Consider the following 16,745-nt stretch of genomic DNA (forward strand, 5'->3'; position numbering starts at 1 on the left):
AAAGTCCTGGGATTACAGGTGTGAGCCACCGTGCCTGGTCATAATATTATTTTTATTAATGGACCTTCTACTACAAGATGTTGCTTCCTTCATTGTGTATTCTCAATTCTTGTGGTTTTCTATCTCATTCTTTCTTCCCCTCTTCCAATGGGATTTGTGAATCAGGAGCAGTTCATTCTGTGCTGCTTTAGCAGGGGAGGATAGTTTGGTTTGCCAAGACTTTGGTTATTTTGTCTACAGTTTTGTCATTTATTCTGTTATCAAACTCTATAACTTGAAATCTGAGATATTATTTTCTGTATTGTCCCCTTGACCAAGAACAGCCTTTGGCCATCTGGAAATGTTCTCATATTTATAGAGAACCCTGATTTTGAAGGGATTATATTAAAGACTGAGATATATATATATATATATATATATATATATATATATATATATTTGGCCAAATTGGGCTTGTCACTCCTGGTGACCAATTGAGTTAGTTTTTAAAATGTGCTTTTAAAATTAGATATTCTTTATATAAATATTTTCCATTTATTCCCATAATTGTACACTCACAAAAATAATTTATTTTTAGGAAAAATATGGATTTATGAAAAGTATCCAATGAGCACCTACCTTAAAATTACAGCCTTCTCTCCCCCACCCAATTTCTCATACCTCTCTCATCCAGTTACTAACTAGGCCTGTTCTTAATTAATTTCTGAGATCAGATTATATCAGGAAACTTCAGGGTGGTAAGGCCATAGCCGTCTTCTCACACTTCTTATCTTGCTACGCTTTCTATTTTTCCATTGAATTTATGACTTTCTAACATTTTATGATTTAATTATTTATTTTGTTTACTGTTGCTTTTCTGGCTACTCATCAGTAGAATGCAAGCACCAGGAGGGCAAGGTTATTTGATATTTTTCTGAATGATGCATACCAAGCAGAGAGAGTGCCTAGTGGAGAGTAGGCACTGAGTGTTTTGTGACTAGGAAGCAGCAAATGTAGTACCTAGTTCTAACTAAATCTGTGCTTCAAAGTGTATCTTTTTTGATTGTCTTTATACTACCTCATTTGAAGACTATTATTGTTAGTCTTTTGATAAGGCAGAAAACATATTTTTCTACCAACTATACCGGCAGTTTCATGCATTCAAGTTGCAGTTCCATGGACATTCCCCAATATTCCTTGACATTCTACGTATTCCTTAACACTAGTAACAGAGTTCCATAAATTAACGAATTGTATGTTGAGTGATATCGACAACATTTGATACTTTTCATGCTGTTTTAATTGTAGATATCTCTGCTTTCTACTTTTAAATATCTAATAAGCAGTTGACTCTTTGAAGACTTTAGTTCTAGTGGTCAACTTCTGCGAAAGGTGAAAAACAAGAATTTTACATAAAAATTGTCTTACAATTTTTAAAACAATTTATAAATTTTGTTTTTTTTGTAGGTTTGTTTTCAGAAGTTCAGGGCTGAAACATGGGTCCATGAACGTATAGTTCCCCATAAAGTGTCATAGGCCAATAGTCTGACCTGATATTTGCATTCATTTGTTAAGGAAAGAGATTGAGTTTCCCAATTATCTGGGCTGAGAGGAGTGTGTTGAGGTAAAAAGCCTCATCCAAACAAGGCCATATTTCCTTGGGAAAGGGAAAACCACTGTTGATTCTACTATATAGTAGTCTTTCTCTACACAGCCAGGTTAATCATGGAGAAAGAATTCAATAGACTAAGGAAGAACAGTAATCCCATATTATCAGATTTTCGTTTCAAAAAGAGATTTATAACCAAAAATAGTGCTACATTTGTTCAGAGTATTTGAATCCAAATTTTCTATGAATACAATAATGATTTTATTGAAAGACTATGGAGCAATTTTTATAACTATGATTCAGAAGAAGTTATATATTACTTGCAGCAGTGTATCAGGCCCAGATTTTTAGTGATAATTTTTAATTTTGGATTTTTTCAGCCTCTATTGAATGAAGAATTTCTACTTGTAGTTTAATTTTCTTTTAAAAGACAACTAATTTCTGTTGATCCTGACTCATGTGGATGTCCTGTTTCATAGTTATTTTTTATCCTTCCCTGTCTACTAGAATAACATTCTTTGTTCATGGCTATTACAGTGTACGCTCATGAGAAACATTCAAGTACACTCATTTGATACAAATAACTTTTTATATTAACAAATCAGAAGTATGGCACTGAGAAGACATCTATCCTCCTATAGAAAAAGTATAATAAAAAAAAAAGAAAATGTTTTATCTATAAACATATATTTTCACGTATTTTTTTCTGTTGCAGATTGAAAGACATGACAACTGTGCTTATGACTACCTGGAAGTTAGAGATGGAACCAGTGAAAATAGCCCTTTGATAGGGCGTTTCTGTGGTTATGACAAACCTGAAGATATAAGATCTACCTCCAATACTTTGTGGATGAAGTTTGTTTCTGATGGAACTGTGAACAAAGCAGGGTTTGCTGCTAACTTTTTTAAAGGTAATTTGAAATAATTTTCAAACGTGAGATTTTCTTTATCAAGGATAATTGTAGTGTTTAGCTTTGATTTAGGGGAGAACTAGAAAAAGTTGTATTGAACGTTGAATTTGAATAAGGATATTTTGGAGAGTTTTGATAGAAAAAGTTATTAATAAAATACTAGAGTTTAGAACTTCATAGCACAGGATAGGAATTCCATTAGGATATTCTACCATCTGTTTTTTATGAAATAGTCAAAACAGCAAGTTCCAGAAAAGGATGTACAGACAGAAAGAAAATATTTGCAATGCAAATAACCAACCATGAATTCATGAACAGAAGAAGGTTACTGACATGAAGTTTATCTATTTGTTTCCAGGTGCCAGCATTACTCCCTTTCAGACTAGTATTCCCCCACATTGAAAATAATTTATGGCCTCCTTAGCAGAATATTCTGATATCTAAAATGTCTTTTTGACAGATAATTATCTCTGATCAGCTTTGATTTTGAAATGCGTAACTACATTTCAGTTTATTCTTATGTCCCATATTTTGTATGTATTGTGAGGTGAAAGGAAAGCAAATATTTTGGTGAAAATATTAACATCACATATGCATTTAGGAAATTCATTGACACTTATGTTGTTTGTCATTATAGAATAAAATTTTTCTGTGGGAAGAGAAAACAAAATTTTCCTCCATATTGATTTTGTAGGATAAATGATATAGGATAGGATAAAGGATTCAATTGTGTATTGCAAAACTTAGAGTGATAGATATGTAAATATTGTCATAATTTAAAGAAGATCAGTATAATGGATTTTCCCTGGAAGCTATTTTATTCATCATATGAAATGAAAGATGGAAAAACTTGGCACTTTTACTACAGGTATTAAAAGAATTCATTAAAATCTCCATTTACATGTTTAAAATTTTCTGTATGTGATATATTTCATAGAAGAAACATGCTATCAAGCTTCTTTCATGTGATATTCATATATTTACTTATCAAAATCAAGTGTCTTGCTGATGCATAATTTCTTCAGAGAATGTTTACTATTTGTCTAACTCACATGAGGTTATTCCTGAAGAGTGAGATTATGGAGTATCCTGTCATATACATTTTAAAAAATAGTATATATTGTATATATATACTTTATGTATATTTTGGGTTTCAATATACAATTATACAGTATGTATATTTATTAAAATGGGGTTATCATATTTTCTGGAGCAAAATGTCTATATAAGAAACACAGTGTTTTAAATTTAAAGAGATCCAGTCAATTTCTGAGTTTTATACCTTTTAATTTATGTTCACCACAATTTATTTCTTAATAATGATATTTCTTTAAAAGAATTTTTGCTGATATATCTATTAAGCTATAATGTAAAATTAGCATTGCTGAAGCTATGCTTTTTAGTAAGTTTTTAAATTTCATTCTGAAAAAAGGCTAGGCTTCATTATCCTCATTTGACTTCAAATTCAGAAAAACACACACTGTGTCTGAGATACGGTGATCTTCAGTTGGCCCAGCAATAGGTTTCCAGGCCTTCTGTGGGTTTTTTGACAATGCTTAGTTAGCAGCAACATGAATTTGTATACGTTATCCATCAGGGGCTTATACGTTGTTCCTGCTCCTTTGCTGATAGAAGCAATGGAAGCAATGAATTGTTTCCATTTTATTTGGAACCATTAAGCATGGTTGTTTTTTAGAAAGATTTACACCCTCATATATATATATAAGAATAGCATGGAAAAGAACCCCCAACCATGATTCAGTTACCTCTCACCAGGTCCCTCTCATGACACGTGAGAATTTTGGGAGATATCATTCAAGGTGAGATTTGGGTGGGGACACAGCCAAACCATTTCACATACATACACACATATATATGCATAGTTGTTCTATAACTATGACCATTTTCATAGAGGAAGACGAGTGTGCCAAACCTGACCGTGGAGGCTGTGAGCAGCGATGTCTGAACACTCTGGGCAGTTACCAGTGCGCCTGTGAGCCTGGCTATGAGCTGGGCCCAGACAGGAGGAGCTGTGAAGGTATGACTGCGCTCCTTCCTGAACCCCTACCCCCCACAATTATTTATTTCTTATATTCTCATTCTCTGTCTGTGTTCCTCTTTCTTTCCCTTTTTCCTATAGTGACCTCTTTCCTCAATTAGTAAGACTCAATTCACAGTCACAGCTGATGTGAAACCTTACCTGAATTCTTGTTATAGAATGGGTACTTTCCTCCTTTGATTACCAGGCCACCTTGTTTATATATGTATAACACACCATATTAGTCCATTCTCAAGCTGCTAATACAGACACATTAGCATATTTATTATGCTAATGAAAATATACCCAAGACTGGGTAATTTGTAATAGAAAGAGATTTAATGGACTCACAGTTCCACATGGCTGGTGAGGCCTCACAATCATGGGAGAAGACAAAAGAAGAGCAAAGGCACGTCGTATATGGCAGTGAGCCAGAAAGCATGTGCAGGGGACTCCTTTTTGTAAAATCATCATATTTCGTAAGACTTTCTCACTATCGTGAGAACAGCATGGAAAAGACTCCCCCCAGCCATGATTCAGTTACCTCCCACCAGGTCCCTCCCATGACGTGGGAATTATGGGAGCTGTCATTCAAGATGAGATTTGGGTGGGGACACAGCCAAACCATTTCACACATATATAAATAAATGTATCTATACTTCTTTCTATCTAGATTCATCTATATATAAATCTACATCTATACCTAGATTTATATCCATCCTTCCTTTCATCCATCCGTCCATTCACCAGGCCACTGTGTTTGTACATATTAATGTATCTGTAGATATCTCTGTCTAGATCTAGATTTTTATCTATCCATCCTACCATCATTCATTCATCCATCTGTCATACAAGGCCACCATGTATATGTATGTTAGTATATCTAGATCTATTTCTGTCTCTATCTAGATCAGATTTTCATCCACCCATCTATATATCTATTCATCCCTCCATTTCTCCATCCATCCATCTGTCTATCCATCATTTGTTTTTATCTTTTTCTTAATATAGTCTATAGGTATGTCTCCCTTATTAAAATGAGAAGTCCTGAGTTAGAATCATCTTTGTATCTCTAACATCTAGCACAGTCAGACATAAAGCAGGAGATAAATATGTGTTTTATCAATAAAAGATTGATTTTTTTAAAAAGACTTTTTGTCGTGGTTATCTGCATTTTGTCTTTACGTTTTAAGATGAGGTTTCTTGTAAAGCATTTTCTTACCATTATCTATGATCTCTTCCTTCAGATTTTAAAGCTAACTCTTTTTTATTTTCCCTGCCTCCACCCTATTACAGGCCCCATACCGCTATTACAGGCAGGACGAATTGGAAGATCTTTCTTCCTCCAGTCTGTTCCTCCTTTATTCCTCTTTTAAAATTTCTGCAAAATTCATCTTCATAGAATGTGTAGCAGTTTAACATTATTTATATTTATGTATTTATTGGTTTACTGTGATGTCTGCCACCAAAATGTTAGTCCTCTGAAAATGAGCACCTGTTCTCTACTCTACCTGTAATAGAGGATATAATAAGTGGCAAAGGGGAAAGAATTATTTGCTTAATGCACACCCCCCTGCTGACCTATTTAGCAAAAATCAGAGACTCCCTGTTTCTTCTTAAAAGTCTGAACTTTCCTGTTTGGCTTCCAGAAGTCTCTATCCCACCTATTAACCTACTAATCTTCCCCCTTTACTAGAATAAAAAAGACCTAGTAATGAAGCAGTATATTTTTAAAAGAGGACATTGTATATGAGACAGTCAAAAAATAGCAAGACTACTGTTTCTGTGGAGCAACTAGAAATACTTATTTTATCATAATTTACCAAGAAAGTGGTAAAAGTAACTGTACAGGTAGTGTTTGTATATACTCATAAATATAGCATATATGTATATGTGTATACACACACACACACACACACACACACACACACGTGCACAAAGACAAAAAAGGGACCAGTTATTTTAGGTAACTCTTGACTCCTTAGGAATTAATTATGAACTGTGTACAATGTATGTTCTTTTCACTCAGCTTGCTTTTGGATACCATGATTTTGCTAATTTCACTGTCAATAAGGAAGAGATGAAATTTAAATAGAACCTTTTCAAAATAGATCATCGCAGATCTATTTAAAAAGAAAATCAGTATTTAAATTGGACTTTTTGGAATAACAAATATGTTCTATTTACCATAATTTATCTTGTCTGGTAGCTCAGGTAATATTGAGTTACTTGTCTTGGAAAAAAAATTTGAGGAAATGAACAATTGATTTGGTTTTATTACATCAGCCTAAACTGTGCTTTACATGTATATTTTCCTTAAATCTCCTAACACCCTTCTCAATTCCGACAAAAAAAAATATTTTTTCCTTAATTCTGTAGTGGCCAAGGCACTACAAGATATATTAGACCAACTCTAAAGATAAGAAAACTGAGACCTAGATTTTTAATTTTTTTTAGATTGCTCCCCCTACTTTAAAGTTACTAAAATTTAGTACAGCCATAATATTCTCGGCTCCTAAGCTACAAAATAACACCTTAAAAATGAGACTTAATGACCACAATACTTGTATCAAGACTAAGGAGCAGAGACTGCCATTTCTGGATTTTAAAATCCAGAAGATAGTTGAAATTTAGTGCTGAGATGTTTGGGTATTAATTAACGGACAGGTGCTAAGAAGTGGGTGACTTCATGGGGAGAATATACCTTTTTCTTTTCTTTTCTTCTAGCTGCTTGTGGTGGACTTCTTACCAAACTTAACGGCACCATAACCACCCCCGGCTGGCCCAAGGAGTACCCTCCTAATAAGAACTGTGTGTGGCAAGTGGTTGCACCAACCCAGTACAGAATTTCTGTGAAGTTTGAGTTTTTTGAATTGGAAGGCAATGAAGTAAGTGAACAATAATTGTAATTTTTTAAATCATGTTTTGGAACTCCCTGAAGGCAAACTGTGAAATTAAAAAAAAAAAAAGATGTAGTAAAATAGTATAGACATTGTATTCTTTCTTTGTCTTGCTGCTCATTTCTGCAACTGCTTATGAATCTCATTGGCATTGGATGATACTTTAGACTCTTTCTGGAAGATTGAAAATTACCTAGAGGGAGTTTTTATTTAGTGTATTTAATATTTACCATTTTCTTGATTTGTTAAATAACTGTGGAGTATTTAGGGTCAACTTCATGTCACATAGACACTTCTAGAAAAAAATAAACCAAAACCCTGTGGCTGAGTCATAACAAAAATATCATTTGGAAGAACCTGGCATATTTTACTTACGGAAATGGGTATATTTTCATTATATATGTAGCTTTTCATTAGGAATGTGCTCTTGGTTCATAAAGAAGGAAAGATTAATTTTTTAACCTCAGTAAAAGATGTATTTAAAGCTATCCTTTTTTTATACAGAATATAGCTTACTCTACTAAAGGTACAGTTTCTGTCAGGTAACTACATTTAAACAAGTGAAATCATTTATTTGAAAATGCCTTTGTGCTAGTGCACACACACACATCAAATTCAAATGGCATGTCAAGCCTGAAATGGGAACTTTTAGAAAAACATCCTTTGTGTGATTGGTCAACACTGGTTTAATTCCACAGGAAAGGTTATAAATGTTTGTTTTGTTTCGTCGTCTGTACGTTCTCTTCTTTTTCTAACTTCCTTTGCATCCTTTTCTCCCAACAACGTTTTTAATGTTTATTAAATGAACATGATTTTTATCCATCCATAAAATAAAATTAACCCACAAAAAATATTTTGTCTTTGATGTACATCAGTTGGACACTTTTGTCTCTGATGTATATCAGAGAACAGAAATGTAATGTATCTGTGCCACTGAAGCAGTAATTGTTGATAATATTTGGGGTTTTATACCACAGTTTTGCTTTTGTGTGTCTATTTTTCTTCTTCCTTTTTTACTGCCTACTTTTCCTCCTTTCCTTTTTTTTTTTCTTTTTTTTTTTGAGACAGAGTCTCACTCTGTTGCCCAGGCTGGAGTGCAGTGGTGCTATCTTGACTCACTGCAACCTCTGCCTCCCGGGTTCAAACAATTCTTCCTGCCTCAGCCTCCTGAATAGCTGGGATTACAGGCATGCTCCACCACACCCAGCTAATATTTGTATTTAGTAGAGATGGGGTTTCACCATGTTGGCCAGGCTAATCTCGAACTCTTGACTTCAAGTGATCCGCCTGCCTCAGCCTCCAGAAGTGCTGGGATTACAGGCATGGGCTACCGTGCCTGGCCTCTTTCCTTTTAATTACTTTTTTTCCTCTTAATTCTGCTTGTAGTAACCAAGGAAGTTTTAGCTTTTTACTAGTGGCTTTTAGGTAAAAAAGAGGTAGCTGACTTCTGTGTTCTCTTAAAGAAAATTAAAGTTTGAAATATGATGAACTTTTGCTGTGCAGAAGCTCTTTAGTTTAATTAGATCCCATTTGTCAATTTTGGCTTTTGTTGTCATTGCTTTTGGTGTTTTATTCATGAAGTCCTTGCCCATGCCTATGTTCTGAATGGTATTGCCTAGGTTTCCTTCTAGGGTTTTTGTGGTTTTAGGTCTAACATTTAAGTCTTTACTCCATCTTGAATTAATTTTTGTATAAGGTGTAAGGAAGGGACCCAGTTTCAGCTTTCTACCTATGGCTAGCCAGTTTTCCCAGCACCATTTATTAAATAGGGAATCCTTTCCCCATTGCTTGTTTTTGTCAGGTTTGTCAAAGATCAGATGGTTGTAGATGTGTGGTATTATTTCTGAGGGCTCTGTTCTGTTCCATTGATCTATATCTCTGTTTTGGTACCAGTACCATGCTGTTTTAGTTACTGTAGCCTTGTAGTATAGTTTGAAGTCAGGTAGCATGATGCCTCCAGCTTTGTTCTTTTGGCTTAGGATTGTCGTGGCAATGTGGGTTCTTTTTTGGTTCCATATGATCTTTAAAGTAGTTTTTTCCAATTCTGTGAAGAAAGTCATTGGTAGCTTGATGGGGATGGCATTGAATCTATAAATTACCTTGGGCAGTATAGCCATTTTCACAATATTGATTCTTCCTATCCATGAGCATGGAATGTTCTTCCATTTGTTTGTGTCTTCTTTTATTTCGTTGATCAGTGGTTTACAGTTCTCCTTGAAGAGGTCCTTCACATCCCTCGTAAGTTGTATTCCAAGGTATTTTATTCTCTTTGAAGCAATTGTGAATGGAAGTTCACTCATGATTTGGCTCTCTGTTTGTCTGTTATTGGTGTATAGAAATGCTTGTGATTTTTGCACATTGATTTTGTATTCTGAGACTTTGCTGAAGTTAGTTTTCAGCTTATGGAGATTTTGGGCGGAGATGATGGAGTTTTCTAAATATACAATCTTGTCATCTGCAAACAGGGACAATTTGACTTCCTCTTTTCCCAATTGAATACCCTTTATTTCTTTCTCCTGCCTGATTGCCCTGGCCAGAACTTCCAACAGTATGTTGAATAGGAGTGGTGAGAGAGGGCATCCCTGTCTTGTGCCAGTTTTCAAAGGGAATTCCTCCAGATTTTGCCCATTCAGTATGATATTGGCTGTGGGTTTGTCATAAATGGCTCTTATTATTTTGAGGTACATCCCATCAATACCTAGTTTATTGAGAGTTTTCAGCATGAAGGGCTGTTGCATTTTGTCAAAGGCCTTTTCTCCATCTATTGAGATAATCATATGGTTTTTGTCTTTGGTTCTGTTTATATGATGGATTACGTTTATTGATTTGCTACCATCAGAGTGAACAGGTAACCTACAGAATGGGAGAAAATTTTTACAATCTACCCATCTGACAAAGGGCTAATATCCAGAATCTACAAAGAACTTAAACAAATTTACAAGAAAAAAATCAAACAACCCCATCAAAAAGTGGGTGAAGGACATGAACAGACACTTCTCAAAGGAAGATATTTATGCAGCCAACAGACACATGAAAAAATGCTCATCATCACTGGCCATCAGAGAAATGCAAATCAAAACCACAATGAGATACCGTGTCACACCAGTTAGAATGGCAATCATTAAAAAGTCAGGAAACAACAGGTGCTGGAGAGGATGTGGAGAAATAGGAACACTTTTACACTGTTGGTGGGACTGTAAACTAGTTCAACCATTTTGGAAGACAGTGTGACGATTCCTCAAGGATCTAGAACTAGAAATACCATTTGACCCAGCCATCCCATTATGGGGTATATACCCAAAGGATTATAAATCATGCTGCTTTAAAGACACATGCACACGTGTGTTTATTGTGGCACTATTGACAATAGCAAAGACTTGGAACCAACCCAAATGCCCATCAATGATAGACTGGATTAAGAAACTGTGGCACATATACACCATGGAATACTATGCAGCCATAAAAAATGATGAGTTCATGTCCTTCGTAGGGACATGGATGAAGCTGGAAACCATCATTCTGAGCAAACTATCGCAAGGACAGAAAACCAAACACTGCATGCTCTCATTCATAGGTGGGAATTGAACAATGAGAACACTTGGATACAGGGTGGGGAACATCACACCACACACCGGGGCCTGTCATAAGGTGGGGGGAGGGGGAAGGGATAGCATTAGGAGATATACCTAATGTAAATGATGAGTTAATGGGTGCAGCACACCAACATGGCACATGTATACATATGTAACAAACTGCACGTTGTGCACATGTACCCTAGAACTTAAAGTATAATAATTAAAAAAAAAAGAAATGTGATGAACTTACATATTTCAAGGAATTGTGGAATCTTGGAACTCAATGGGCCATTTGAGCTTCTTTTTAACATTATGTGTAAGTTTTATAATGAGAAAGACTGCAATTTATCATTTTAACATACTTCACATGAAATATAATTTTCTTTTAATAAGTAAAGAAAATTATTTTTATACTATTTTTAGAGAGGTTTTTCTTTTTGAGCTACACCTTTTGAAAATGGGAATTTCCCTACCAATTCTGGGATTGATGTGAACTTAGTGTTGAATGACATCTACTCCCATAGTTTTCCCTTAAGCTATTACTGTGTTGGGTGTGACATTTTGATTTATTAATTGATAGATATTTGTAATAAGTCTAGAGGTCTGCATTCAGGAGAAAGTAGGGGAGATGGTTTTATATAATTGAGGTATTGTGTTCTGAAAGCATTATTCTCATAGTCAGGGTCACCATTCATAGAACGGCTGTTTACAAACTGTGTTAACATATTCTTGTGTTCTTTAATTTATAATCGTGTCACTGTGTAGAAAGCTGTTACAGAATTCTCTGTATTTGCATAGTTTGATATCTTAGCTATTTAAAATAAAAGGCCTGAGCAAAAACTTGACTTACAGAGTAATGGGTTAGGCTTAAAACATCATTATTTTATTCATTATATTGCTATTCCAAAGGAAAGTCAATGACAACATCTTTAGCCTTGGAAACAGTCTTTTATACTATATTGGAACTCTCCAAACAAAAATTGCAATTGTAACAAAGTAAGTAGAAAAGTTATTTCATTTTCCCTAGCAGCATTTTGCTTATTTATCACCTATTTAGTAGCACAAGAAGCAGTAATTTGAGTTGACATATTTCAAAGCACAGATCTTGCCCCAGGGTTCAATCATATGCATTGTTAAACCTTGCTAATTACATATTTATGTAATAAGGTCATTCATGCAAGATTTGTTCTTGAACATGTGCCCTGTTGGAACTTTGGAAAAGTATATGATGGGAACATCTGTTAGTGGCCATAAAATTGCTTAAAAATACCTGGCATTCATTTAGCTTCTTCCATTTTAGTGTTGTTAGTATATTATACATAAATCAGAATGAGGCTACCTTATTTTAATATAAATTCTTACCTCCTTTGCACTGAATAGAATTCCTATGTGTTTGCAGTCCTGCAGCAACCCTACAGAGTAACTTCACAGCACTCAGCAACAAAAAGAAATTAAGAAATATCAGTCCTTTTAGTAAGTTTAAAAAGCAAATAATCTTTTTTATTATACATCAAGTATCCATCTTTCTCTTTTAAAGTTACTAATGATGCTGTTCTCATTAGAATGTGGTGTTTCTGGGAGACAGTACTGGACTAAGCCGAACTCCTTGTTGTTAATCACCAGTGCCATGTATGACAAGTATCATTTTGGACAAGCTATATAAAAATCTCTGAACTTCAGTTTTCTCATCTCTACAATGGAAAGAGCTATTTCTATTGCTAGTAGTTGTGTGCTGGGATTACAGGCATGAGTCACTGTGTCTGGCCTGATTTTTTTCCTTACCTGTTAGTTCTAGTTTGACTACCATAAGAGTAAAATGGGAAAAACAAGACATGTTTTTTTAAGATAAATGTCAATCATCTTGTACTCACAAATCTGGCTACTGATAACCACATTTTTTTCTAGGTTTGCAAATATGATTATGTGGAGATCTGGAGTGGTCTTTCCTCTGAGTCTAAATTGCATGGCAAATTCTGTGGTGCTGAAGTGCCTGAAGTGATCACATCCCAGTTCAACAATATGAGAATTGAATTCAAATCTGACAATACTGTATCCAAGAAGGGCTTCAAAGCACATTTTTTCTCAGGTATAAGCATTCACATGCTGTATGTGTATATTACAGATTTTCAATGTGGATTGGATTAAATTGTATGTGATCTATTTTTCATAGTTTTCTGTAAATGCAACTTGAAGATAAGTATGCCTTACCATTTGACATAGGTTTAGTAATATTTTACTTAAAATTAGGATATTAAATAATAGGGACCCTGATGAAATGTTGCCTCCAAACAATTAGATCTTATATAAAATTTAGTCAAATATTATAAAGGCTTGTACAAACAACACAAAAATAATTATAGCAATATTTTTATACAGTGACTTTACTCTTTACAGGTGGATGGGAATAATGATACAAGACCTCCAAAAAGCGGCAGATTTTTCAAAATAATTTTGCTTTGTGTTTGGAAAATGTAGTCTCATTTTAGCAACACTTTTATATCTTTTTATTTAGCAATGTATTTTTTCTTATTTTAATATATTTTCATTATTATTAAGTTAATATTAAAATTGTGCTTAGCCTCATCATTATAGAAATGGTTGCAGTAAGAAACCTAGGAACATGGAAATTATAATTTTACTAAATATAATATATTGTCAGCTGTATTTAATGGTTTGCACTTTTGTGTTTCAAATTTAACATTTAGTTTAAGCAGCTCAAAGTAAAATTTCCTTCTTAAAGAGCTGAAATTTTATAAAACTCCCCAGATTTTATGGAAATATATAAAAAACCAAGAAATTTTTTTCTCAATCTCAGAATCACGCTTTATAAAAACGTTATTTTGAAACTTCCCAAGTAGATAAAATTGCAATAAACCTTAGTATAGCAATCTATTCTGTCTTTGCAACTAGCAAGCAATTTAGAGCAACTGAATTCCAATTATATTTTAATATTAGGTAATTTGGATTGAGTTAATTCAAAGGCCGTTTATTCTGGTCCTCATGTGTTTAAAATTAATGAGATTTACAATGTCTAGGGTTTGTTTGGGGTTTTCAGTGTAATTGAAGTTAATGGTTCACAAGCTCCATTGAGTTCCAAGTCATACAGAAAAGAGCCTCCAGAATACAATGGACCTCGGCTCCCGTGTTCTCATTCCCTTCTTTTTTCCCAGGTTAAATGACCTTTTACAAATGCTTCTCAGGTATTCATTTAAGATTTATGTTATTCAAAGTATAGTTTTAATATTTTAATGAAAATAAGACTTTTTAAGACTTCACTATTTTATAAATATTATGTGTGTTATAAAGTTTAAATGATCCCGTGGTTAGGTAGAGACAAGGTTACTTATCTTAAAAGCTATCTAAATATTTATTTTAAAAATTGAAATTATGAAGTAAATGATTTTTGTCATAATGATTAAAGTTACTAGTGAGTACTGTGTTCACTATTTGGGTGATGGGTTCAATAGAAGCCCCAAACCCCAACATTACGCAATATACCCATGTAACAAACCTGCACACGTCCCACATGAATCTAAAATGATTTTTAAAAAGAAAGTGTTCAGGATCCTTTTTATGTTACTTTAGTCATATATTTAATTTTAAATTCTTTTAAGAAAAGAAACATGCTACAAATACTGACTACAAAGTATGATTAAATTTAGTTACCCAGAAAATTTAAAATTCCCTTTCTGATATTTTTGGTCAGAAAAAATTTTCCAAATTATAAAAACAGATTATTCATGTCCTTAGAAACAGTACTGTTGAAATATAAGATATGCTTCCTTAATTCTTTGAAATACAGCTCTGAAGCCTTGTGCAGAAGATGCTGTTCTCCACCACATGAGCATATATGGTCTTTATTCTTTATCTCTGTGGAACTGTGCTTTGTAAAAGTAACTGAGCACCTTGGTAGTACTTCAGCCAATAACAGGTAATTTGCTATAAATCATGTTCACTGATGCATACTTAGAACATGGATGATTTCAGAAAATCATCCATGTTTTAAGTATTTATCAGTGCACTTAAAAAATATATATATGAATCAATTAACATGACAATAGTTTTCAAAGAGTCTAGCCTAGACTGTTTGATGGAGTATAAGTAGTTAACTAAACTGAACAATGAAGTTCATGAAGAAATTAAACCCCAAAGTTTCATTTTATATTGTTATATTCATATATTTATATGACAGATGAGGCAGCTGAGGAGTTAAGTAAGCTGCTCTGTGTCACAGAGCATTTAAACCTAGTATCTCTTGGTCCAAAGACCATTCTCTTAACCGTAAGAACTGATCATGACCTTGGCAAATGGCATTAGTTCTTTTCGTTATGACCTGGAAAACAACAGCAGATATAATTTTCACTTCTTTATTAGATTATTGTTTTGTAAAGTCCAAGACAATTATTATTAAGTATAAATTTTCAGGGTTCACTTTGTGAATCATTGAAAAGTCTTGGCTGTTTTTTCAGATTGATATTTAAAATACTGTGGTTCTGGATGAGTGATTAGATCTATTTCACATTTAATTTCCTGGGAGTTTCTGTTAGTGGGAAAGATGTTTGCCCAGGAAAAGGGAAGGTTAAAAACATGTTTGTAATAAATTGCTGTTGCATTATCAAGAGATGGCAGAAAATAAGAATTTAGGTGAATAAATAGCCTCATTATGATGATCTTATGAAGTCACAATTTACAAAAGATTATTTTAATTGATGTCTGTTCACATTGAAAATATTAGATTTCTAATAATGCTTTCAGTGTGATAATATATAATCGTATGTCAAAAGCCAAGTAATTCACTGTAACTACATTATTATAAAGTAGGTATGTCAACTATAAAGATATTATACTTCACAAACAAAATTGAAGTTTTCTTAAATGCTAAAACTCACTATGGGGGCTTTGATAAAGTTCGTTACTGGATTTATTGTCACAAATTCTATAGAAAGAAATTTGGCATAGAAATCAAGAGTCATTAAAATGACTATTCTGTTTGCCCCAGAAATCCCATTCATGGGACTTTTTCATCAAGAAATATCTCAAAATCCAGAAGAAGAATTTCAAAATAATATGATAGTGACAGAAATTTGGAGCTACCTAATAATTACGACAACAGGAAAACCGTAAATAAGTTATGGCGAATGCACTTTGTGGACTCTTCTGTGCTACAAAGATGGTTCAGCGATTCCACGGTGTAAAATGTTGTACGTGGTAAAATGTCAGTGGAAATCTAGGAATGAAACAGTGCATGCAGTGTCTACACAGCTAAGCATACAGGTTGGAACAAACCTGAAAGTTGCCATATAAAAATACCAAGAATGCTTGGTTAGGGTGGAAAGACGATGCATTATGGTTTTCTCCACTTTCTTCTCAGTTTTCTTTTAATTTAAATATAAAAATAAATATAAAAGAAAAAAACTCCTATCATGTTTCCACCTATTACTGTTAGCCAAATATTTCTAGTTTGCAAACACTGCCTTATAGACACCTATTTCTTCATTAGTTAATAAATATTAATACAAGTGTATTTAATTGAGTTAAATTCCCAAAAATTTTACTACAGGCAATCTAATAAAGATGTTAATATATTATATACATTAATCGAGATATTTTATAGACACATAGTCTAAAGTGGTTATGTTTATAGCCAGTGTTCTAAAAATTTCCAAAGTAGTTGTGGCTTTATGAAACCTTAACACAATATAACATGTTCAGCTATTTGTTCCACATTCTTTT

General features: G+C 33.7%; 1 protein-coding gene across 1 annotated transcript in view; it reads left to right on the forward strand.

Moving 5' to 3' along the window:
* The window catches only part of TLL1 (tolloid like 1), a 233,239-nt gene that overhangs the window by 183,082 nt on the left and 33,412 nt on the right, over window positions 1-16,745 (forward strand). The window contains exons 13-16 of the mRNA XM_019025068.4: window positions 2,304-2,499; window positions 4,412-4,537; window positions 7,265-7,425; window positions 12,918-13,098. Of these exons, the coding sequence (XP_018880613.2) occupies window positions 2,304-2,499; window positions 4,412-4,537; window positions 7,265-7,425; window positions 12,918-13,098 (664 nt within the window). The remainder of the gene's footprint in view (window positions 1-2,303; window positions 2,500-4,411; window positions 4,538-7,264; window positions 7,426-12,917; window positions 13,099-16,745) is intronic.

This window comes from Gorilla gorilla, chromosome 3 (assembly GCF_029281585.2).
Source record: "Gorilla gorilla gorilla isolate KB3781 chromosome 3, NHGRI_mGorGor1-v2.1_pri, whole genome shotgun sequence".
NCBI classification, from domain to species: Eukaryota; Metazoa; Chordata; class Mammalia; order Primates; family Hominidae; genus Gorilla; species Gorilla gorilla.